The 26,105-nt window shown below is 38.7% G+C and overlaps 2 protein-coding genes across 5 annotated transcripts in view; one reads left to right on the top strand and one right to left on the bottom strand.

The window, feature by feature from the left end:
- Nucleotides 1-26,105, top strand: part of edrf1 (erythroid differentiation regulatory factor 1) — a 99,149-nt gene that overhangs the window by 33,249 nt on the left and 39,795 nt on the right. For all 4 annotated transcript variants that reach the window (XM_069899698.1, XM_069899696.1, XM_069899699.1 and 1 more), the window contains 11 exons: nt 909-980; nt 1,408-1,558; nt 2,881-3,072; nt 4,788-4,988; nt 11,906-12,124; nt 12,330-12,556; nt 14,301-14,459; nt 17,783-17,932; nt 21,546-21,699; nt 22,769-22,884; nt 25,835-25,992. In XM_069899698.1, coding sequence (XP_069755799.1) covers nt 909-980; nt 1,408-1,558; nt 2,881-3,072; nt 4,788-4,988; nt 11,906-12,124; nt 12,330-12,556; nt 14,301-14,459; nt 17,783-17,932; nt 21,546-21,699; nt 22,769-22,884; nt 25,835-25,992 — 1,799 coding nt within the window. The remainder of the gene's footprint in view (nt 1-908; nt 981-1,407; nt 1,559-2,880; nt 3,073-4,787; nt 4,989-11,905; nt 12,125-12,329; nt 12,557-14,300; nt 14,460-17,782; nt 17,933-21,545; nt 21,700-22,768; nt 22,885-25,834; nt 25,993-26,105) is intronic.
- mmp21 (matrix metallopeptidase 21) overlaps nt 10,919-26,105 on the bottom strand; it is a 38,627-nt gene continuing 23,440 nt past the window's right edge. Inside the window, exon 8 of the mRNA XM_069899705.1 lies at nt 10,919-11,552. Within this exon, the coding sequence (XP_069755806.1) occupies nt 11,445-11,552 (108 nt within the window). The 3' untranslated portion in view covers nt 10,919-11,444. The remainder of the gene's footprint in view (nt 11,553-26,105) is intronic.

The following is a 26,105-nucleotide window of genomic DNA, read 5'->3' as shown; positions in this document are numbered from 1 at the left end:
ATGTCCACAAGTTTCATTTCTTGCATTGATTTAATTATAAATTTGGTTACTTTGTTCTTCCTGTTAATTTTTTTCCCCGTTTTATCCATATTTGGATCCAAATTCAGATTGAAATCCCCTCCTATTAGTATGTTCCCTTGCGTATTAGCTACCTTCAAAAAGATATCTTGCATAAACTTTTGATCTTCTTCGTTAGGTGAATATATATTAAGTAGATTCCAAAGCTCTGAATATATCTGACATTTTATCATAACATATCTCCCTGCTGGATCTATTATTTCCTCTTCTATTTTAAATGGCACATTTTTGCTAATTAATATAGCCACTCCTCTTGCTTTTGAATTATACGATGCTGCTGTTACATGTCCTACCCAATCTCTCTTTAATTTCTTGTGCTCCAATTCAGTTAAATGTGTTTCTTGGACAAATGCTATATCTATTTTTTCCTTTTTCAGTAAATTTAGTAGTTTCTTCCTTTTAATTTGGTTATGTATTCCATTAATATTTAGAGTCATATAGTTCAGCGTAGCCATTTTATATTTTGTTTATCTTCTCTTTCCGTTTTTCCATCATTACCTTTCCTCCTTTTCCATTTCTGTTTTCTTATTTTCAACTCTTTACCAGACAACATTCCTACAACATCCAACATTTTCCTTATTCTCCTATTTCTATCTTCTTTATCCCCAATCTCCCCTTCCCCTCCTGAGTTGCCCTTTATCCCTTGTCGGACAACCACATCTCCCCTCTCCATTTGGATTCGCAAATCCAAGTCTGCTTTCTTTCAAAGCAATTGCTTACAGTAGGGGGAAATGATGCAAACTGAAAATAATATGGTCATTAATTTCAAAAACAATGAAATTGATCTTAATTGAAAATGAAAATAACTTACACAGTTCTTTGTTTTTAAGCCTAGCTGCGCCTTTCCAGTTTGTCATGACATGGAGGAACGATGTAGAGTTGTTCTCAATTACGTTCTCGAGGTAATTTACCGGCTTGTATTTCTTTTTATTTTGAAAGAATCACTTTGTGTAATGCTTACACGATTTTGTGACCTGCCTTGACAGTTGTGTGCATGTCATGTACTTGCTGGAAAAAAAATTATATAGAAAGGTGCTAGATATGGCATTGGGGCCTTTATCATCATTAGTCATGAAGATTTTTGAATTTTACTGACTGAAATTTTTGCAGTTTCATATACTTATGTAAAAAAAAATTCAATAAACAATATATCTGTAAGTTTCACATGTTTATTTTAATTAAAGTGGATTGTAAATGATCTATTTGAAAATTGAATTTGCCACTTGTGCACCATAGTGATTTTAAAAGAGCGATTTGGGTCTTTGTCATGTATCTGTTGTGTGAAAACTGGTTTTTGCCCATCTTCATTATGCTAATTATTTATTTCAGGGACTGAAAGCTGTTGATGGGAGTATTCAGAAGGAGAGTGATCTCCCCGCTGCTGATCCTAGTATTCCAATTCCTCTGAAGTATGCAGATGAGTCAGAATGTACAGGTCACAGCTCTCTTAAGAAACAAATTGCCCTCTTTTTAGACAAAGGCAAGAAACGTTCAACTTCAATTCCTTAGAATACATTATTTTTGCTTAATTATTTTTTAATTGTTTCCGTGATTGTGTGCGTTTCCTCCAGTCTCCAGATATCCCAATTTCATCCCACGTTCTAAAGACTTTAGGGTTAATAGATTCATTGGTTACATGTAATTGTGCAGCACGGGCTTGTGGACTGGAAGGGCCCGTTGCTGTGCAGAAAAAGCCTGACTAATATACCCAATGCTAATAAAGATATAGTCTCTTACTTGGCAGGGGATAGGGAGACACTTTGGGAGAGTTTCCCCAGCGGCAAGCGGAATCGACCGGTTCCTGGCGCAATCCCACTTGCCTCCACACAAGTGTCTCAGTCATGCTCTTGGCGCACCTTCCTTTCAATTCAAGCCCCATTCACGAACTTTGTAACAGCATTGCACGAGTTGCTTCGCTAACCATGCCACTCATAATTAGCACCCCGCCCCCCCCCCCCCCCAAAGTTAAGATAAAATTCTATTAATAAAGATAGTCTCTTACCAGACAGGGATAGGGAGACACTTTGGTAGAGTCTCCCCAGGAGCGAGCGGCACATGGTGTCGCTGTTTTATTCAAACACAACTTTATTTAAACTTTATTCACACAACGGATGTGGGCAGGGCATGACCAGGGCACTTTGCTGGCTAAATGATTGCTCCCAAGGGGTTGTGTGTTGCTTCGGAGAACATTTACAATTTTAAACTTTTAGTTAATATTTTTAACTTTATTCTTATTTAAGATTAATTTTTGTTTACTTCCTTGTTTTTATTTTGCCAGTTGTTTGAGTTTCTGAATGATTGAATAATGGATTTTACTATGTTACATTTCTTTGAACTCCAAACTTGCTTTCAAATTCAAACACAACTCATGTCCTAGTGTTCAAATATATTAAAACTACATACTAATGTTAGCATTTTATTGACATGTTTGACATTCTGCTACCTTTCTATAGTTAATAAGAGTAATTTTTTATTATTTGCACACTACATTTGAATTTATTATTTGGCATGCAGACACTGATATGTATTGGCAGTAATAAAATACAAAAAAATGAGATTAGAATTTGTCATTCTTTGAATTTTATTGCTGCCAAGGGAACGTGCATTGAAATTTCTAGCAAAATCCAAGTTAAATTTTTATTTTGTCATGGAGGGTGATCTGTCCACAAGATTATGTCATTTGAAACCCAACATGAGCTGCTTGATTAAATATATTAATAATATTTGCTTCAGAATTATTAACTTCTGACAAATATGCAATGTTTTATCATTTTAATTTTTTAAAAATCATCTTTTTAACAGTGGGTCCTGTTCATGATACTATTAAACTTCCCAGTCAATCTGGAATGATACCAAACACTTGGCAATATCAAATGAAATTGAATCTCATCTTCAAAGCTTCAAGAGCTTATTTTATTTTATCTGATGCAGCTACTGCTCTGCAAAAGTATGGTAGAGCTTTAAGATACATTAAACTTGCTTTACAGTCTCTTGGTAAGTAGGTATATGTTAATATTGGATATGCTTTGTTATGATAAACGCAGTGTGGATTTAACATGGTATAATGACTCACTCCAGCCCATTTTGAAGGGGGATATTAATTACATTTGGAAAAAATGATTGTATAATTTTCACGGCAACCTCGACTAGATCTCTGCATATCCTGTCCCCTGTAAGGATTCCAATCCTTTCTCAATTCCTCCATCACATTTGCTCCCAGGGTGAGATTTTTCATGTGAGGTCATCCAAGATGTCCACCTTTTTCAAAAATCATGGCTTCCCCTGGCCTCATCCGCCCCCATGTGTAGTGAGGCAGGATTCCCTTTGCCTTCACCTGCCCTTCTACTGGCCTCTGCATGAAACATATCATCCGCTATTTCCACTTGCTGTGTGGTCCCACCACCAGGCACATCTTCCCCTTTTCACCTTCAGCAAGGACTGCTCTCTCTTTGGCTCCCTTGTCGCTCATCCCTTCCCACCAATCACCCCATGGCCACAGGAGGTGCTATACTCTTGCCTGCGCATCTTCCATCACTGCCATTCAGGGCCCATGGCAGTCCTTCTGAGTGGTCTGCGAGGTAATTTGCTGCATACAGTGCTCTTGTTGTGGTGTCTACAACGGAGAGGCTGCACGCAGACTGGACAATTGATTCGTTCAACTCCTTGGCTCTGACTGTCCCGATTTCACGGATGACCCAATGGCAACCCATTTCAATTTCCTGCCACTTTCTCACACCAACAGTTTGTCTCTGGACTCCTGCACTGCCAGAGTACAACCACCTGCAAATTGGAGGAATAACATACTTCATGTTCCATCTGGACACCCTCCAACCAGATACATTAACATCAACTTCTCTGGTTTCCATTAGCCTCCCCCACCTGTCTCCCTACCCCACTCCCTTTTTCTCATTTTCTCCTGCTCTCTCTCTCTCTCTTTTTCCTTTTTTCTTTCCTCCAGCTCTACATTCTCAGAGCCTCCCTTCCCCCAATCAATTCTCGCATTTCCTCTCCTCTCATCCTGCCCATATCCAATTATCATCTTTTGTCTGTTGGCCTGTGTTCATCCTCCTGCCCCTTCTTCCCTTCTCCCCACTCTTTTAATTCAGGCACCTGTCTGCTTTTTACTCTTTTGCTTGAAGAAGGCCTCAGGCCTGAAAGTCCTAAGGACAGTGAGACCTGCTGAGTTCCTCCAGCATTCTTATGTTTTTACTGCAGTCACTTCAGTTAAATCAAATATAAATTGTAGATAATACATAATTACAGAAAAGTTAATGGTCTCAGTCATCTTATGTTGAAAAAACTGCTAATTTTATCATAATTTGAATTAACGTCGGCAATTAGTCTATTTGTGATGGATAATGGACCTCAACAATGGGGGGGGGGGGGGGGGGGGGAGAAACTTTTTTGCTGTAACACTAATAACTCTAGAGTTGTAAATCCACAGTTATAAGCTTTGGAGGAAATTTGGATGTTTGGCTATGAAAGATGTGCAAGCTATTCAAATTTTAAGTTAATAGTATAGCTATGCCTTTAATTTTATGGTTCAATAAATGTGATAGAACAACAATAAGCAAAGTAGATGTAGCAGAAACGGTAAACAGGGAAAAAATTTCTCCTGTGTTGCAGAAAGCAGGTGTTGAACTAATCAAGTATTGCCAGAAACCTATTTGAATATATTTATTTGTTAACTTGCTCTTTTTTTTTGGTAGATGCCTATTGCTGCCTTATGAACAATTTGTCACCCGAGGTCTTATTCTTTCTCAGTCAGTGCTTGACACTTGATGGTGACATTCAGTTAATGTTGGCGCAAAATGCCAGTAATAGAGCAGCTTATCAAGAGGAATATAGCTACCAATCCAGAGAGGATCAAGAAATATTACATAGTCTCCATAGAGAATCTATTTGCCAAGGTTGGTTATTATTTTTATTTATGCAAACTTAGACTGAAGCGAAATTACTCAGTTAACAATAACTCGATATATTTTTTCCAGCCTAATCATCAGCTGGCTACAATTCTAAACTACCATTATTCTTTGCATAGCCTGGCAGGCAACGGTGGGTACCAATGACAACAAACCTTGCATAAATGATCAGACATTCTCAAGGCCAGATCTTGCTTTCAGAATGAATGTCTTGCAAAAGATGAGTGCTATATTGGACCATTGTAGCAATTTTATTTGGGTTTTGCTCTTTCTCGAGTGAATTTATGCTTCAGTTTCTTTGATGTAATAGTTTTATTGAAAGTTTTCAATTGTTTCACTTGCACATACTATGTTTAAACTAATCATAAAATTGTTTCTAAAGATGGGTCTGGATTATCGATGTACGCACACATACTAAATAACAGAATCCTGGAGAGTATTGTAGTACAGAGAGACCTAGGGATACAGCTACATAGTTCCATGAAAATGGTGACTCAGGTGGTTGACACATTTGTATTTATTATGAGATATTGAGTACAAAAATTAGGACCTTGTGATACAGCGGTACATGGTGAGACTACTCTTGGTGTACTGTGTGCATTTCTGGTCACCCAGATATTACCTTCTGGTTATCCATCCCATAGGATGATAATAGTTCCTTTCAGTCAGTTTGTGGGGTTTGATATGTGTCTCCTGGAGTGGCTGTACAGGCCGATCCTTGACAGGCCCTGCTTGCCACATACTTGGCAGGTGAGGCCTGGAGGGGCAACAGGGGCAGAAGTTCTGTTGAGGCACTTCCTGTGCCTTTCCTCTGTTGCCTCTTTGAGCTTTTTCTCAGCAGCATCCGTACCTTTTTCTGATTGCGAGCGATCTTGAACCAGATCCTCCCAAGTTGATGGGTTAATGTCAGCTTTCTCTAGCCTCCTGTACAGAACATCCTTGTACCATAGTTGCTGGCCTCTTCGTTTTTAGGTACCACTGGACAGTTGGCCGTACAAGATGTCCTTGTTCAGTCTTCTGTCAGGCATTCTGACAACATGTCCTGTCCAGTGCAGTTGGACTGACATCACCCAAGGTTGAAACTGCTGCCATTCCAGCTCGAGAAAGGACCTTGATATTGGAGACCTTGACTCGCCAGGTGATCTTCATCAGAGAACATAGCTGACGCTGCTACATTTGATCAAGCTGATGTAAGTGACTCCGATTATGGGCACCACCTCTCACATCCATATAGTAAGGCTGACATGACAATGGCCCTGTCCACCTTGCACTTGGTGGCCAATCTGATGTTCTGTCACCAATTCCGATCTTTCAGCTGACCAAAGGCAAAGCAGGCCTTTCTAGGTTCTTGACCCAATCTCTACATCTCGAGAAGCTGAGGATGTTATTGTGCTGCCCGATAGCAAAACTTGTTGGCAGCATTAAGACGAATGTCCTCAATGAGGACAGTTGGTTCTTTGTAGCTTGATCCAGGGGCCAGTTGGTACAAAACCTCCATCTTTTTCAGGCTGCTTGTGAATCCGTAGCTCTTGGCAGCACTGGCAAAGAGACTGGTGATCTCCTGTAAGACTTGAGAGAGTGGGCAACCAGCGCCCAGTCATCAGCAAACTGTAACTCGTGCACCACAATGTCATTGACTTTTGATTTTGCTCTCAGTCTTGCGAGGTTGAGGGGCCTGCCATTATCCCTTGTTTGTAGGAAGAAACTCACTTCAGATCTTTGTAGGAAGAGCAGCAGTGAAGAATAGTCCAAACAGAGTAGGAGCCAAAACACAACCCTGTTTTGCACCATTGCTGATAGGAAATGGGTCTGATAACTCATCACACATATTGATGTGGCCTTCCATACCTTCGTGGAATTGACGGATGATGTTTGTTAGGCATGGTGGAGGGGGTGGGGGGGGTCAACCAAATTCTGTTAAGAGCTTCCACAGGTCATCTCTACCAACGGTGTCAAACGCTTTGGTTAGAATAACAAATGTGATATAGAGACTTCTCTGCTGCTTAACACATTTCTCTTGGAGCTGCTTTAGTGAGAAGATCATATCCACTGTACTATGGCTTTCTGGAAGGATGTTGTCATTGATGTTGGACACCAAACGTCTAAGGATGATCTTGACAAGGCATTTTCCTGCAACTGACAGAAGAGAGATGCCACGATAATGGTTGCAATCTCTCTTGTCTCCCTTGTTCTTGGAGATGGTCACAATTGATGCGCCTTTGAAGTCTTTTAGTTCTGCAGCTCCCCACAACTTTGTGAACAGCTGGTGCAGGCATGATTTCAGTGTGTTACCACCATGCATCTTGGCTGCAATATGGTCAGGCCCTGGTGCTTTGTTGTGTTCTAGCTGTTTGATGGCTTTGATAAACTTGTGAAGAGTAGAGGGACCATCAAGCTCAAACAATATGGGTAGAGGGTGTACACTGCCCAGGGCTTCATCGATGATGGTTCCTTGTCCATTCAACAGTTTGTAGAAGTATTCTTCTCAGTGAGGATGGATGTACTGTCTTTGCTCAGGAGTTGTGAGATACCTTGTTTTGATGAACCATACACAATTTCATAGAAGCTTCTTGAGTCATTACAGTCAGCAAAGGCTTCTAACTCCTTGGTTTTGTTCGCCTACTACTAGTTTTTCATAGCTCTGAGCTGCCTCTGCAAAGTTGATTTTTGCACTCAAAAAGGCACATTTTTGGAGCTTGAGTTTGGGTGCCAAAGAAGAGCTTAGTGTGCAGCTGTCTTAGCTCTTAGAAGGTCTTGGGCAATTTGGTTACTCTCATCAAACAGTCGTGATGCTTACGCTTAGTTTCTTCAAGGTGCCTGGGCAGTGCTGTAGACCATTTTTTTGAAAGCATTCCAGTGCTTAATAATATTGTCTGATGGATTCTCAACCTGTCTGCTTAGCACAGTTTCTCTGGAGGATTTCAGGGCATCAGGACATTCACAGTGTTTCATTTTGGTGGTTACGATTTTTGGGTGGTTTGGCAGCATCAATCTGCATGGAGGTTTGATCGATAAACATAGATCCGACCACACCATTTGATGATCAGTTGAGCACTCCACTCCATGCTTAACTCTGGTAATAAGATCATCAGAGATGTTTCATCGGGTGATGACATGGTCAATGAGATGCCAGCTTTTAGATCGTGGATACATCCATGTGCATTTGAGCTTGTTTGGCAATCTGAACTGTGAGTTAGTAATGCACAATTTGAATTCTGTGCATTATCGAGAGAAGCAGAAGACCGTTACTGTTGCCAATCCCTTGGCGTGTGATCACATCAAATCACATTGTGGACTCCTTGCCAACCTGAGCATTAAATCTCCCAGCGACAGCAATTTATTGGAAGTTGCTACGCTACTGATGGTGGTTTTCAACTTACTATAAAATGCCTATTTGACTTCATTGGGATTCATCAGAGTTGGGACATAAACATTGACTATGGTGAGGTGGTGCTTTGCTTGCAGGGGTATTTGCAAGGTCTGGATTCCATCATTTATAGCAACAGGCAGGGTTGGTAGCTTTGCTGAGAGGCAGGGTTGGTAGCTTTGCTGAGAGGCAGTTCTTGATAGCCAAGCGTACAGATTCTCTTTTTTTTCCTCTTCAGGCCTGCCAGACCAGAAGAATGTGTATCCTTTCTCATCACACAGCATGCCTTCTCCAGCGAGTTGAGACTCCTGAAGAACCACTGTCCACTTTGTAGTCCTTGAGAACACAAGGAACAAGTGTAGTATGTCTCTTTGGGCATTGTCCAATAGAGTTTGTATATTTCTAAGAGGCGATGATCAGATTCTGCTTGTGATTCTTATCACTAGTGTTGGACTGTCTTCCAGCCATGGCAGACTAGCCAGGTTGATGTGAGCAGGCTTTGTTTGAGCCACCATTTCTAGACCATTATTGCAGGGTGAGGTGCTTCCATAAACAGGGCTGCTCAGACACAGAGAGCTGCCTCATTGGATTTCTGCTCTGTAATCCATGTCCGACCACTCTCCCCCGCCACCTGCATTCAGACTTATAACTACAGCTTCCAGCTGGTCAAGCCTACCCCTTGGCCACTTGTCTATCGCTACAGGACTTGGGTGTGTTGAAGATACCTCACTCTTCAGAAAAGAACAGCGTGTGCGTCAATGGATTTTAGGCAAGTAAGGGGTTGCACAGGTCCAGACCCACCCTCTTGACATGTTCTTCCAGATCCAGAGGCATAGTGAGGTCCAAGATGACTGGGGGAAGTTCTGTTGCAGTGAATGGTCAGACTAAGTTTCGATGCAAGGGATGTCTTTTCTGTGCTTCACGGCACGTGTTTGCTAGATGGCTGTTGACCTATGAGAGGGTTCGTCCGCCCTTTGACAGGTCTAGTTTCAATCCTGCAGGTTGTCTAGCCACCCTCTGCATCAGGAAAGCCTGGTGAGGGAGCCAGTTTAGTTGCTGACCATCTGACCATGTGACAGGTAATACTGGGTTACATAGTACCAGTAGCAGTCAGATGAGTGACCTGACATCCAGATATAGGATGGATATCAAAAAGTTGGACGGGGTGTGAAGGAGACATGCCAGGATGTTGCGAGGTCAAGAAGGCTTGATTTATAGGGATGGATTGAATAGCTCGGACTTTATTCCATGTGCATAGAAAGCTGAGGTTTATAAATTCATGAAGGGCATGGATAAAGTGAGTGCTCACTTTTTTAAACCAGGTAGATGATTCTAGAACTAGAGGGCATATGTTTGAAGTGAGAAGAGATCAATTTAAGAAGAATTTGAGGGAGAGGTCAGTCTATCTGGAACAAACTCTCCAAGGAAGCAATAGAAATGGATATAATAATGATTTTCAAAAGACATTTGAAAAAGCTAATGGATAGAATGCCAGTGAGGTTAGCATGGATTAGCTGGGCTGAGCAACCTGTCCCATTCGGTCCTGGTAAGGATGTGTAATTGGCGATAACCTGGCACATTAAATGATTATGTCTATGCATTTCAAGTTCAAGTTGATTATTATCAGATTGTTCAAGTTTATTATTATCAGATTGCACAGGTACAACCTGACAAAACTGTTCTGAGTGCTTGGTGGTAAACAACCAGACATCACACACATACCAACAAAAAATACATACACAAGATAAATATTGTTTGGCAATTAAAACATCAAAAAATAATTTTAGGAAACTTTTAAAAAAAGTTAAACACACAAATTACAATGTAATTAAAAATAATTGCTTCAAATTAAAAAAAAAATCTGCAATCTCTCATTTCCATGAAGCTGCCTTTCTCTATTCGCATGAATTTACTGCATTATGTCTATCCTCAGAAATTGTTATAACAGTCTTTTGGATTTGACAACAGCCGTATTTTCATGTTTATGGATGGGACTAGTTTTGTAGTTAATTTTATTTTTTATTCATTTTTAATTTCCTTTTTATTTTAAAATTTAAAAATACAGCATGTTAACAGGCTCTTTCAACCCACAAGCCCATGCCACCCAATTCCACCCACATACCCCTAGTATGTTTTAATGATGGGAGGAAACCCACACAAACATGGGAAAAACATATAAACTCCTTACAGAAGTGTGGGATTCGAGTCCCGGTAGCATTGAGCGAACCGTGCCGTTACCTCCAATAAATCCGTACTTGCTGCATGTTAATGTGGAATATAATAAATTTGGGCCAATGTATGTACAATTCTTTCAGTGATAATTAACCCCTGTTTGGGGATTCCCATTTGAAGTAAGAGATACATTACAGAAGTGAATTTATTTGTATTTCCCTTTCAAATCAACGTCTCTAAATCACTAGAATTTGGAAAAAATATTGTTGGGCCCCATTTATCCCTTAGATATGCTCTTATTTGAAAATAGCAGAAAATTGTGTTATTAGGAATTACATATTTATTTTTTAATTGTTCAAATGACAAAATTTGTCTCTCCTCATAACAATCTTCAAAATACCTGATCCCTTTACAGATTGATGAAAAAATCTGGTCTGAATTATGTTATGATAGCATCACTAATACGATCAATGTAAGATGTAGATTAGTTCAATATAATTTTTTGCATCAATTATATCTCACAACACAGAAATTAAACAAGTTAAATTCAAACCTTTCAAGATCACTGTTTTCGATGTGGTGAGGAGGATGGAACTTTTTTACATTCAACCTGGTCATGTTCTAAAGTACAAACTTTTTGTGTAGCTTTAGGAATTTTTTTTAACTCCGATCACAGGAACTCCATTTCCACAAATCCAAGAATGATTTTTATTAGGGATCATTCCAGGGATAAGTCCCAAATTGAAACTGACAAAAAAAAATCAAATGGAATGTGTTAAAATTTCGCTGGCAGTGGCCAGAAAATGGATAGCTGTTGCATGGAAGTCTGATTCACATCTAGGTATGGCACGTTGGAATGCAAAGGTACATGGTTGTATTCCCCTGGAGAAGATTACCGACACAACTTAAGAAATAAGTAACATTTTTACAAATTTGGCAACCATATTTACAAAATTGAGGTGTAAATCTTTAGATGGGATCTTCTCAAACCTTGAGACCAGCGTTGTTGATCTCTGAGGAAAATTAAATAGAATATAAATTAGTGATCCATGGAATGTGTGTCACTTTTCAGCAATTCAGTCTGTTTTCTATTTTCTTATCTTTTTCTTCCTTTTTTATACTTTCATTTCTTTTTTCTTTGGTGTCCTTTTTGAGGGGGTGGGGGTTGGGATATTGGGTTATTACCTTCATGAAGTAAATATTGAATGTACTTTTGTACTTGTACTTTTAACTTTGTAATTGACTCCATGTTTAGTTAAAATAATTCTAAATGAAATAATTTTTAAAAAGTGACGATTAGCCATTTTCCACCTATAATTTAAATGATTATTTTCACCAATTTGAATTGTAATACTAATTATTCTAGCTTTCAGCTGGGCTACAGAGCTTTATATGGATCTGGAATACCAACTTTCAGTTAGCTGCAAGTGCTACGAGGCAGCAAATGAGCTTCTGTGTTCCTGTGATCAAAAAGTTCATGTTGTGGAACAACATAAACAAGTTTTAAAAAGATTAGGCAATAGCAGAAATGAAGTTGGAGTTTTCTACATGAATCAGGCTGCTGCTATTCAAGCTGAGGGAACAGGTAAGAACTTAAGTTCATATTCTTTAAACAACATGCGCTTGTGTGTGTGTGTGTGTGGCTCTCTGAAAATGTTCAAGACACTAAATGCTTTTTTCAGATGTTGGAGAATGTATTTTTTTAAATGATGCAAAAATTAATACATTTGCTAATGTATTAAATGTTATTGCAATGAATAAACATTTAAGTATTCTTTAATTTCATGCAGCTAGCAAAGGCATCACAGCATTAGAACAAGAACTTTGGAAGAAAAGCTTTTCCTACTTTGAAAAGGGAATTCAAGATTTTGAAACTATTGAGGATGCAACCAATGCTGCCTTGTTGCTTTGCAACACTGGGAGATTGATGAGACTTTGTGCACAAGCACATGCTACTACTGGAAGCAGTTTGAAACGGGGAGAATTTTCACCTGAGGAAGCCTTGTATTATAATAAGGCATGTCTTTTGGGGTTTACTTTCCTAGCTGTCATCATCTATTTTTCAAAGTAAACTCTGTTTTCAAACTTACTCAGCAGTAGACTTTAGTCACTTTTTAAAAATTATGCAAATATGTATAGGCGAGTGTACAACTTTAATTATCTTCAATATATATGGGATAAGTCAGTTATATTCCTAATATAGTTTGATTATATGTATTTCCAGTACTTTCTAGGTTTTTTTTTTAAGAAATATAATTCTCAGTTTTGTAGTTTGTGAGGCTGAAAGCATTCTGATTTTTTTTTTGAAAAAGCTTTATTATTATTCTCTCAGTCCAGCATCAACTTTGACCGATGGTGCCAGCTAATTTAACGTGGAGCAAGGACTAAAATATAAGACCATCACCTCTGTAGACCATCAACTCCATTATAGCCATACGAGCATGTGAGGATATGAATAATGTTATGGGCACAGAGGACCCCAAACCCAGCAGCAATAGAAATTCACCAAGATAAATGGTTACTTCAACAAAAGTTGCTTTTAATTATGAGTAAAAATGAAAACCAGGTCAAACTTTAACTTATTACTATTAAATTAACCCCCTTCTAATTCTAAGCACACGTGTATGTAATGTGTGTGTGTGTAAGTTCAGAAAAGTTCTTTAATTCACAGTCCAATCTCACTTCTCACTCCTCCGAGTTCATCGGTATCAGGCAATTCTTATACTGTGCACGGAATTTAACATTTATGAATCTTCACCAGGGTTTGGTGCTTGAAAGGTAAATGGTTTTACTCAGGAAGGTTCTTGTCAGTTTTCAGAGCAAGATTTATTGCTCATTAGACACCCACAACTGATTCCTTCCAATCAGCTATTTCAGTGTCTTGCCGAAGAAACTTGCCCCATCAGTGTTTTCCAGATGATAACCTCTTTCTTTCAGGTCATCAGAGTTCCGTTTTGTTTCCCTTATTTCAAGTGAAACATTATACAGCCAGCCATCCGCTCTTGTATGGACCACAAGGGCTTTGAACAGGCTGAACTAAACTCACAACCAGTCTTCAAAATGAAATTTTTCCCCAAGCTTGTCCTGTTCCAGTCGCTCCTGCTGCTGCTGAACTGTAGAACTGAATTCTCTCTCTCTCTCTCTCTCTCTCTTCTCTCTCTGAGAAACACCTGTTTGATGCTCTCTGTTTGCAAAACCACATGACCTTCCTAGAACATCAAACTGCACTCAGACAGACTGTGGCTTCAGACCTAAATCTTCTGAGTTTGTTCATCTGTTGCTTTCCAAAACAATAATCCATTACTCCACAGCGTGTCCAATTAACACCTACTTGTGAAGTCCTTATAGGGATTCTTCAAAGTTTTTGTAAAGGCACTCAGAGCCTGGACTGTCTGGCTTGAACAGAGCTCCGGCATTTTAAATGTGATCTGTTTTGAAGTGTTTGTATGTGACCTGCACTAAAAAAAACTGCCACAATTTATCACCTTTAAAGCGTATCTCTATACAATATAAAATATAACATAATCTTTCACGATAATAATAAAATTAAAGGCAATTATAAGGTTTTTACTTACAAATTTAACATTAATGACATGATGCAAAAAATGTGTAAAGGTGTTCTAATTTTTTTTAAGTAATGTTAAAACAGAGTTAAATTCCAAAAGTTGACTGCATTTGTGCAAATTAATATCTAAACGTTCTGCATAATTTGAATTTGTGATCATTGGATATTGCCTGAAATGTCTTTATTTTGATTGTAGGCTGTGGATTATTATCTAAGAGCAATGAGATCAATTACTAGATGGGAGAAACATCCAGCAGTTTGGGATTCTGTGAAATGGGAGCTGTCAACAACCTATTTTACAATGGCAACTCTTGAACAAGATTATGCTCCATTGTCAAGAAAAGCTCAGGAACAGGTATTGATAAAGATGCTTGGGACTTTGTAATCTATTATTACCTTCTTAAAATCTGTTTAATGTATTTTCCATTAAGAGGATATTAATATTCATTAAATTAATAATCATTGCTTATTTTACTTCTAAATACACTAATCCGTAATTGAATAGTTGTTGAAGTATTTTCATTACACGTTGTGTGGGAAGGGAAAAATTTGGTTGGTTCAAAGAGCAACGAGTCTAGCCACTGCTGAACACAGGAAGGATCTTTATTAAAACATGCAAGGGGATCACATCAAGGATAACACACACTAATACTCTGAATCACAAAGCCCTGTCACATCGGACTTAACACTACCAATACTAGCAACTGTGTATAGCCTTACAAGAGCAGTACAACCCCGTCACATCGAACTTAACACTACCAATACTAGCAACTGTGTATAGCCTTACAAGAGCAGTACAACCCCGTCGCATTGGACTTAACACTACCAATACTAGCAACTGCGTACAGCCTTACAAGAACAGTACAACCCCGTCACATCGGACTTAACACTACCTATACTAGCAACTACAGACTTCTAACAGACAAAGATTATAATACACTACCTGTCATTCCTTGTCTAACATGGGCATGGCTCCAGTGTTATCTCACAGTCCTGATCCTTGTGTAGTGCACACATTACCAATGACTCCTCCAGGGTTGTCCACAGTTTGGGACCTGGAGTGGAGCAGAGTTCATCTCAGGATTGAAGAGCAAAAGAGAAAGAGCTGCTTCACGTGGTGGACTTTCTAGTTCAGTAAGCTGAAGGGACTGGCTCGGGTAATCATTAGGTGATTAAAGGGGCCAATGGTCAGATGTACACTAATGGTTGGCAGAGTCCAACCTTGATTGGCAGATGATGTGACTTCCAGCTAGATTCCAGACAGAGAGGTACCATGACCCTCCACATTCCCATCAGATCTGGTCAGAGAGGTCACATGACCCTCCACCATCTACACTACACCTATATTTACTTTGGTCGTAAAATTCTTTAACCAGAGGCTTAACTGTCCAAACACATTGGCTTATCACTGCTCTGTCGAAAATAGGAGTAGAAGGTCAAACAGATCACATTTAAAATGCCGGAGCTCTGTTCAAGCCAGACAGTCCAGGCTCTGAGTGCCTTTACAAAAACTTTGAAGAATCCCTATAAGGACTTCACAAGTAGGTGTTAATTGGACACGCTGTGGAGTAATGGATTATTGTTTTGGAAAGCAACAGATGAACAAACTCAGAAGATTTAGGTAACCCTTTGAGCCTGTTTCACCATTCAATTTGATCATTGCTGATCCTATAACTCCAGTACCTTATTCTTGCTTTTTCTACATATCCCTTGATCCCTTTAGCCAATAGGGTCACATCCAACTTTCTTTTGAATATATAGAACAAACTGGGTTCATCAACATCCTGTGGAAGGGAATCCCACAAGTTCACAACTGAGTGAAAGATGTTTCTCCTCTTTGGATGGCATGGTTAATGTAGCTGTTAATGCCATGCTATCACAGTGCCAGTTACAGCTACATGGTGCTGTCTACAAGGAGTATGTATGTTCTCTCTGTGACTACGTGGGTTTCCTCTGGGTGCTCAGGTTTCCTCCCACATTTCAAAATATACGAGGTTGTAGGTTCATTGGTTTTTTTGGGTGGCATGGGCTTGTGGGCCTGTATGTCTAAATTTTTTTAGATAATGAATTTGTCTCACCATTAAATGACTTACCCATTATCCTTAAACTATGTACTCTGGCTCTGGACTCTCCCAACATTTGGAATAATCTTCCTCCATCATTTCTCTCTGGTCCTTTAGGAACTTGGTATGTCTTAATGAGATCCCCTCCCATTCTTCTAAATTCCAATGTTTTAGCGTTTGCCACTTTAATGGCTATAAGAACTATTTTGCTAAGATGGAAAGACTCTATCCCTCCTAATTAAGCGCAGTGGATGACCCAAACTTTATCATGCTCGAACCTCGAAGGTTTTAAAAACTAAAGGTTGATGACATATGGCACGTTTTTACGGAATATTTTAATGTTTATTGAATAATAATGGTTTACTATTTTGTATATAATATACTAAACATTTATATTCTCTTCCTGAACTTATATATAAGACAATTCACCATTACTGTTATCCTTTTGGTGGTTCAAGGCATCCCAGCAGCTTTTCCTCTTTAGTTTAGGGGTTATATTTTTTTAAAATTTCGATGAGTAAAACCCTAGTCTTTCCAATCTTTTGTCACGTATCAGTCCTGCCATCCTAACAATTGTTATGGTCCAAACAAAAAATCAGTCTGCCAAAGCCAATGAAGTTGGATTTGGGCAAAATGCCAAAATTGAACTGTAATGTATGAAGTTCTTTTGAGTGTAAGGCTGGAAATAAGGTTGGAGGAATCTATTTAAAAATTGTGTTTCTGGTTTTGAATCAAAAATTATAGGGTTAATCCTACCCTTTTAATAATGGGGAAATATGCTCCTGGAAAGCAATATGACTCCTTTAACTGGGCAGGATAAGGGATATAATAGGAATTTAACCTGAATTAATAAAGAAGTACAGGTATTAAGAAATGTTGTAAAAATTCTACCTATATTCTTTCTCTTGGTCTTCCTCCGTAATCCAATTACGTTCTCCTTTCATTATTTCAATTTTTTCTTTCTTCATGTGATTTCACTCAAATATTTGTTTCCCCTCCCCCTGGACTTGTTTCAGTAATATAGGAGATGGTTGACAAAATTCTGCTCATTTTGTGTGTGGCAGTTGAAAAAGGAATAGCTGCTTGCCTATTAGAATGAACTAAATTCCAAACATTGTAAGCCGAGGATTTTGAGACAAATGCTTAATTTTTTCTTTAATAGTCTCATTTTTGCTTCGGTTTCAATTTTCTCAGCATCTCACATTAAAAACTTGTCAAATTCTAAACAAATTTAACAGAAGGCAAGGAACTGCCAGCTCTGGGTTCTCATAAAGCATGTCAGCAGCATTCTGGGATGAGCTTCAGGGCTGTGGACTTGCTGAGACCTCACTGAATATTATCAGAATAGCATCCACCTTGCACCCCCATTCACCAAAGTCCCTCGCACACCTCACTGGACCTTTTCATTAGTTGTGGTTTTCATAATTTCTTGTGCAGCTGTTGACTTAAATGAGAAGGATGAAATGAGTGGAGTATTATTTAAGATATTGTGCTCTACCAAATTCTGGGGGAACCTTCAGTCGTGGCAATTTAGAACAAGGAAGCAAATTCTGACTATATTACAGCCACAACCTTCTTGCTAATCTAATAAAGATTTCTTGCTGTTTTTTTTTAGATTGAGAGGGAAGTAGCTGATTTCATGATGAAATCTCTTAAGTACTGTGATATTCATACAGAATCCGCAAGGCAACCTTTATGTCAATATCGGGCTGCAACTATTCATCATAGACTTGCTTCCATGTATCATAATTCCCTCAGAAACCAGGTAATTTTAATTAAAGTTTGTTTATATTGTTTAAAGTGCACACCTGACGTCATAAGATTTGGCTTGCAACTCAATTAAATACTTATTTCTTTAATATCTTCAGACATATTTTATACATATAATCTAAGCTTGACAAAGGGTCAGGTGACATCTATTGCAGAATGCTGTGGGAAACAAAGCAAGAGATTGCTGGGACCTTGACAGAAGTTTTGCATCTTCATTAGTTGTAGGTGAGATACAAGATTAGGATCACTTTTTTTAAAAGGAAGTGCAACAGAGACACTAGGTAAGTGGAGGCCAACAGGTGTTGCATCGGTGGAAGGGAAATTACTGCAGAAAATTTCAAGGGATATGATTTGTGTTAACTTGCAGAGGCTGACGTGAGATTGGCAGCATGACTTTAACATGGAATACCTGTCTCACGAATTTGATTGATCTTTTTTAAAGAAGATTGATGAAGGCATGACAGTGGTTGTTGCCTGTATGAACCTTGTATGTTTGATAATGTCACACATGGCAGGCTGGTCCAGAAGGTTTAAGGCACATGGGATCCAAGGCAAGCTGGCTGATTGGATCCAACATTGATTTGATGATAAGTAGGATGAGGGCAGTGGTGTTTTTCTGATTGGAAGATCAATGCTGGGACCTTTGCTTTTTGTGATGTATGTAAATAATTTGGATATGAATCAGGCTACAGCAAGGTATTGATCAGATTAAAAATTGGATAGAGTGTTAGCAGATAAAATTAAATCCAGATAAGTGAGCGGTGTTGCGTTTTAGGAAGTCAAATACAGGTCAGTTTATACAGTAAATGATAGGGCACCGAAATATTAATGAACAGAGAATGCCAGGGGTTCAAGCCCATTAGTTGTAGCTTACAATATAAAGGTTGGGACTTTCTGTTGCAACTTTAAAAAACACTGGTTAGGCTGCATTTGGAGGGGTTTTTTTGTGCAGGGCCTGTTTCTGTGCTTTGATTTTGACTGTGATATTGCTTGACCAATATTGACTGGATGTTACCTTCATGTTCTGTTTTCAGTATACAGGATATTGCATTGACTGCCAAGTGTGTAACTTTTTTTTCTGTAATATATATAAAATACAATTAAGGACAAAGAGTGAAAAATTAAATTAATTGGATAGTTGCTTTCAATCCTAATGTGAGCAAATGTTGTTAATGTAGAGGGGATAAGATCTGCATGGACCTGGTGAGATGAAGGGTCTGTTTCTCTGCTGTACAACTTCCTGACTCTGACTCGAATTCAGATTGGCATTCTTTTCAAGTCACTAACAGTAGGTGGTATATCCTGCAGCTAACATACATGGGCATTATGATAATTTTAATGTAAGGTATAGGTCTGTTTATTATCATTACATACATGGAAAATAAATAGCATTCTTTTTAGAATTCATATATTTTGTTTGTGTAGTTATATTTACGTTACCTTGAAAACAAAGGTTTTAGCAAGTAGGTATGACAGAGTATCACCAAAAGGACGCCTGAATGGACATTATTTTTTCCACTTTAAAATTTTAAGTTTGCCATGTGGCCTCCAGTAACACCACTGCAATGATCTTTCTTTTGGCTTCTAATAACTGGAGGATTTCCTAACATGGCATCATCTCGAAGTAATAAAATAGTTTTCTTTTTGTGCATTTCTGTCAAGAAAATAGCAATTGGGAACTTGTCAGTTTCTCAAGTTTGTAACTGATGTTATAATTCTACAATCTTTTTGTTGGCATTGCAGTTTGCAAAATGACCATGAATAAGAAAGCCCTTTCCATCTTTTTTATTCACTGAGACAAAACTGTAAGCTGACATTGTGAAACAAATATTTGCTTCTTGATTGATTTCCATCATTTTCACCTGAGAATTCTTGTAATTTATTGGCCACCCTTTAGTGATTTGATACAGCACTTTATTATACCATCTGCCTTCTCAGGTGGGAGGCAAATGATCAGTTGGTCACTAATGAACTAGAACATGAGTGGCACCGTAAAATCATAGAACATTAGACTGCAGTACAGGCCTTTTGGGTCACAATCCACAATAATCTAATGCTTCTCTACCTCACATCCACAATCCCCTATTTTTCTTGCATCTATATGCCTATCTAAGACTCTTTTAAATGTTCCTATTGTTCCAGCCCCCATCATCATCCCCCACCCCGGCAGCCCACTCCTGGCACCCACTGCTCTCTGTATATTTTTTTTAAATTCTGACATCTCCCCTAAACTTTCCCCCATTCACCTTAAACAGATGTCCTCTTGTGTTCGCCATTGTTGCCACTGTCCAAACTATCTGTATCTCTTAATCTTGTATACCTCTTAGTTACGTCTCATCTTCCATCACTCCAAAGAAAAAAGCTCTAACTCGGTCACCCTAACTTCATTAGATATATTCTCCAATCCAGGCAACATCCTGGTAAATTTCCTCAGCACACTCTCTCAAGCTTCTACATCTTTCCTGTAATGAGGTGACCAGAACTGAATATAATACAGGCACCTAACCTTTTATCCAAGATTCCAAAAAACGGCAACCTCCAAAAACCGGCACTTTTTTTTTTGGAAGATGACATCTGTTCATCAAAGATGGATGCCAAACTTTTGTGACATAAAAGATTTCACAACCAATCTCTGTAGAATGCCACTACTCACTAACCTCCAGACAGAATACATTTTATCTATTACCTTTGCTTTCTTCAGGCAATTCAAATCCACACAGCCATAATTCCATGATCTCATTGGCTCATGACTTGCCTACAAATGCAAGTATAAATGCCCACATCTGCCACCCTACCTTAAATTTATTTTGTCATCTCTTGAGAAAAACTCAATTAAACTTGAGCCATGATCTTCCCCTCATAAGATCGTGCTGACTATACCTGAGAAGACTATGCTTCTCTAAACACTTGTAAATTGTGTCCCTAAGAATCCTCTCCAATAGTTTTCGAACTTGCTGGTCTAGAATTCCCAGGATCCTGTTACCTTTCTTAAACAAGGTAGCTACATTTGCCATTCTCCAATTCTCTACTATCTCTTCTGTGGCCAGGGAGGACGCAAAACTCATTTCAATATTTCTCTTCATCAACCCACATCCTGTTGTGCCACTACTGGGACTCTTCTATCATGTTGTGACTTGATATGCCAAAGTATCTTTTTTTCCAGTACTGCCCATATTTTCCTCCCTATGTTCTTTCCAAGTAATCTTTTGCATCTTGTGTGTCTTCAGTTTGCTGAGATGGCTTGAAGTCAGCAAAATACCTAGCTTGACCAATGCACTAGTTAATTCACTATTCCCAGCTACCAGTTTTCTACACTTTTTGACAATCTAGCCTAATCTGCATTGAAATCCTTGTGACTGTACCTGGTTTTGTCATTGTTTATCATCTATGATTTTGTGCAGTGATTATCCAGTTGACCTAATGTAACTGCAAAAATGCAATTATTTGTATGTCTTTTGGTGTTCGTTATTTTTTTGAATTATAATTGAATGGCTCATCTTGTGGAAATCATCTGATTTTCTAAATTTGAAATGTAGTAGCAAGCTTTGGTCAAATGATTGGATTATTTTGATAAATTTAAATCCTGACATGAATCATTCTATATGCAGGTTGGTGATGATCACTTCCGTAAACAGTACCGTAGTTTGGCTGATCTCCATTACCACAAGGCTGTAAAGTTATTTCAATTGCTGAAAGATGCACCATGCGAGTTTCTGAGAGTTCAATTAGAGCGGGTAGCATTTTCAGAATTTCAGATGGCAAGTAAGTAAATATGAAATTCTATAATAACTAAATTTTAATACTTTTAAAGGTAGCTGTCCCTTAATTAGTAGACATGATGGCTAACATAAAGGTAAAGGTTCCATTATTGTCATGTAATACTAATACTAATTCTAATTAATTCTAATACTTTGAGCATGTAACATACATGAAATTCTTTAACTTTTGTCTACTGTAAGGCAGACAGAAAGTGGCCACTTTGTCTGGCGCCCCTCACAAAATTTTGTAGGCACAAAATTACAGGTTTTACATATCTAGCAATTCAAATTTCCGTGTATTATCTGTGTCCACATTAACGCACACATTCCGATCCGACCATGTGTACATTTCTATAACATGTTTGAGCATTCAATATTGATTTGCATCTTGCTTTATTAGTTGCACAATGTTATAAATTTATTTATAAGGGGTTGGGAAGTGGTGTGTTCTAGTGGGGGAAAATTATGCCAGAAAACTAGAAAAACCCTAGTGTTTTCTGCTGATGGTGTTTGGATGCAAAGTTATTTAAAGTTTCTGGATTGAAATATCTCTCACCCCCATTCTCCCAATCAATTTTTGATGGAAAAATAACTTGTATTATTCTGGAAGATTCTAATTATTATTGTGCATTAATTTCCACTAACAAGCAGTTTTTATTAATAAAATTCTGATGCAAGCTACTCCCTGTTAAACAATCATAATTAGAAATAAAACGCGGTTGACGTAGCAGTTAGCGCAATGCTTTGACAGCACTAGTGATCGGGACCAGACCTGGGTTCTAATCCCACATTGTTCTCCCCATGTCTGCATGCATTTTCTCTGAGGGCTCCAGTTTCCTCCCACCCTTCAAAAACATTCCAGGATATAGGTTAATAGGGTATAAAGTGGACAGCATGGACTCGGGGCTGAATTGGCCTGTTACACAGTGCTGTTTGTGTAATTTTTAAAAAATTATGCATATAATTGTAAATTAAAAACAGACATTTATTTGTAATTTACCTTCATGTTTATCTCCTTTTTGGAAATAAAGTCTGTATGCCATAAAATGAAGTTTTCTTTTCTACATTGGCAGATCAGAATAGCAATACATCCAAGTTAAAGACGCTTTCAGGATCATTGGATATAATTATTAATTCAGAATATCCATTTCAGCAGATCCAAAGTGAACTTTCATGTGTCCAAGCACAGGTAACTATTTTGAACAATTTTTAGTGGGACAAATGCAGAAAACTGGGTAATGTTATAAAATGTTTGCAAGCTACAGCTGGAGAACCAGTTACAGTGTTCTCCATAATGTTTGGGACAAAGACACTTTTCCTTTATTTGCCCCTGTTTTCCACAGTTTAAATTTGTAATCAAACAGTTCACGTGTGATTAAATTGCACATTCCAGATTTTATAAAAGGTTCTTTGTATGCATTTTGGTTTGACCATATTGAAATTACAGCATTTTTTATACATAGTTCCCCCATTTCAGGCACCGTAACATTTGAGATATTTGGCTTCACAGGTGTTTGTGTTTACTCAGGTATGTTTCATTGCTTCATTGGTGCAGGTATAAGAGAGCTGGGCCTGCTTCGAGGCTTTTGATCACCTTTAGAGTCTGTAGTTGTCATTTTTCAACATGAGGACCGGGGTTGTGCCAATGAAAGTCAAAGAAGCCGTTATGAGGCTGAAAAACAAGAATAAAACAGGAAGGGACATCGCCCAACCATTACCAAAGTCAGCTTTTTGGAACATCATTAAGAAGAAAGAGCATTCTGGTGAGCTCAGTAATTGCAAAGGGCCTGTTCGGCCAAGGAAGACCTCCACTGCTGAATGCAGAAAAATTTTCATCGTAATGAAGAAAAGTTGCCAAGTGCCTGTCTGACAGATCAGAAACACTCTTCAGGAGGTCGGTGTGTATGTGTCAATAACTACTGTCTGCAGAAGACTTCATGAACTGAAATACAGAGGCTACACTGCAACGTGAAAACCAATAGCCACACAGAACTAGAATGGCCAGATTACAGTTTGCCAAGAAGTATTTAAAAGAGTTTGTAAAATGCTGGGAAAAGGTCTTGTGGACAGATGAGACCAATATTGACCTGTATCAGAGAAATGGCAAGAGAAAAGCGGGACAGCATAAAGGAACTTCCCAAGATGCAAAGCGTACCACCTCATCTGTGAAACATGGCCTGGGCAATGTATGGCTGCCACAGGCACTGGTGTATTTATCTTCATTGAATGTAACTGCAGTAGCAAAATGAATTCTGAGGTGTATAGAAACATCTGCCCAAGTTCAAGCAAATGCCTCCAAACTCGTTGGAAAGTGCTTCATCCTACACCAAGACCACAATCCCAAACATACTGCTAAAGCAACAACAGAGTAAAAACTGAAAAATTCTTGAATTGTAATGTCATTCACCTGATCTAAATCCAGTTGAGCACGCCTTCCGTATGTGGAAGAGAAAACATAAGGGGACAAGTCCCCGCCAGACAGAGCATCATCAGAGAAGACATTTGGCACCTGGTGATGTTTCTGAACCACAAATCTCAAGCACTCATTGCATGAAAGGGATAGTCAACCAAGTGCGAAACATGACTAATATACATACCATTGCTCTTCTTCTTTTCTTTGGCTTGGCTTCGCAGACGAAGATTTATGGAGGGGTAATGTCCATGTCAGCTGCAGGCTCGTTTGTGGCTGACAAGTCCGATGCGGGACAGGCAGGCACGGTTGCAGCGGTTGCAAGGGAAAATTGGTGGGTTGGGGTTGGGTGTTGGGTTTTTCCTCCTTTGTCTTTTGTCAGTGAGGTGGGCTCTGCAGTCTTCTTCAAAGGAGGTTGCTGCCTGCCGAACTGTGAGGCGCCAAGATGCACGGTTGGAGGCGAGATCAGCCCACTAGCGGTGGTCAATGTGGCAGGCACCAAGAGATTTCTTTAAGCAGTCCTTGTACCTCTTCTTGGGTGCACCTCTGTCTCGGTGGCCAGTGGAGAGCTCGCCACCATTGCTATGTCCCTAATATTATAGTACTCTAAAATCAGGGGACTTGTGTGTAATAAAAACAAATTTCTACATAGTCAAACCAAAATGTACACAAATACCCTTGAAGAAAATCAGGAATGTGCACTTTAATCACATGAATTGTTTGGTTACAAATTTAAAACTGGAGCACAGGGGAAAATAAAGGGAAAAAAATGTTTTTGTCCCAAATATTATGGTGGGCACTCTATATTTTGGGTCCTCCTACTAGAGGAACGACACTAAGGAATGACAGAAAGTGCAGAGGAGATTCACCAGAACATTGCCTGTGAGGGAGCATTCCAATTCTGGGGAGAGAATGAATAGTTTGAGATTGCTTTCTTTACAGTGAAGGAGGCTGAGAGGACATGTGATATTGATATAAAATATTGAGGGGTATAGACAAATTTGGTAATTTAATTTAGATATATAGCACAGTAACAGGCCCTTTCAACCCATGCTGCCTAATTACATCCAATTAATCTGCATTCCCTGGTATGTTTTTGAATGGTAGGAGAAAACCAGACCACCTGGAGGAATCCCATGCAGACACGGGGAGAACTTTCAAACTCCTTACAGACAGCGCAGATTTGAATGCCAGTAACAGTATTGCACTAACCACTACACTAACAGTGCCACTCAGAAAATAGTCAAACCTATCAGGCTCGCCTGTTTTAATTCACTGTGCTCCTTTGAGTTGGAGTTCTAATAGGAAAAGCTGAGGTCTGCTTCCATGAAAATCCTGAAGATGTTGGATTATCAGAGTTGTATTGCAGTGGAAAACAATTTCCGTAGTAAATGTTTTCCTGTAGCAATGGTATCTGACCCTAGAGGGCATAGATTTAGGATAAAGCCCAGGAGATTTAGTAGGATTCTGTGAAAGATTTTTTTAACTCAGAGTGTGGTTAGAATCTGGAAAACACTGCCTCAGTGGGTGAAAGAGGCAGGAACACTCAGAACTTTCATGTAATATTAAAAGTAATCTTGAATCACCAAGACATTAAAAGTAATAGACCATGTGCTGAGAAATGAAATTAGTATGATGGATTGAAAGACCTTTTTTGTTGCTATATGCCTACAATTTTTTTCATAAGTACTTAGAAAAAAAAAATTCTTAATTGTATCCATTCATCCAGAGAGGGGCTTGCGATGAACATCAAGAAAAGGTGTCTGAAAATGGTTCCTCCAATCTCAATGAAGAAGAGGTTCTAAAACTTGTCAACATATTTGAAACTCGGCTCTCATTTCTTTTGTTTCAACTTATTAAAATGCTAACCTCAAAAAGAAAAAGCAGGTAAAATAGTTTCTGTATTCATTAATAACTTGACTTCACCTATTTTTCCAAGTATATTTAATATTGATCAAAACTTTTCATTCTTGCCAGTGCTGAAATCTGAATACCTCTTT

The sequence above is a fragment of the Narcine bancroftii genome, chromosome 10, assembly GCF_036971445.1.
Source record: "Narcine bancroftii isolate sNarBan1 chromosome 10, sNarBan1.hap1, whole genome shotgun sequence".
Lineage (NCBI taxonomy): Eukaryota > Metazoa > Chordata > Chondrichthyes > Torpediniformes > Narcinidae > Narcine > Narcine bancroftii.
This window is presented reverse-complemented; position numbering and strand designations above follow the sequence as displayed.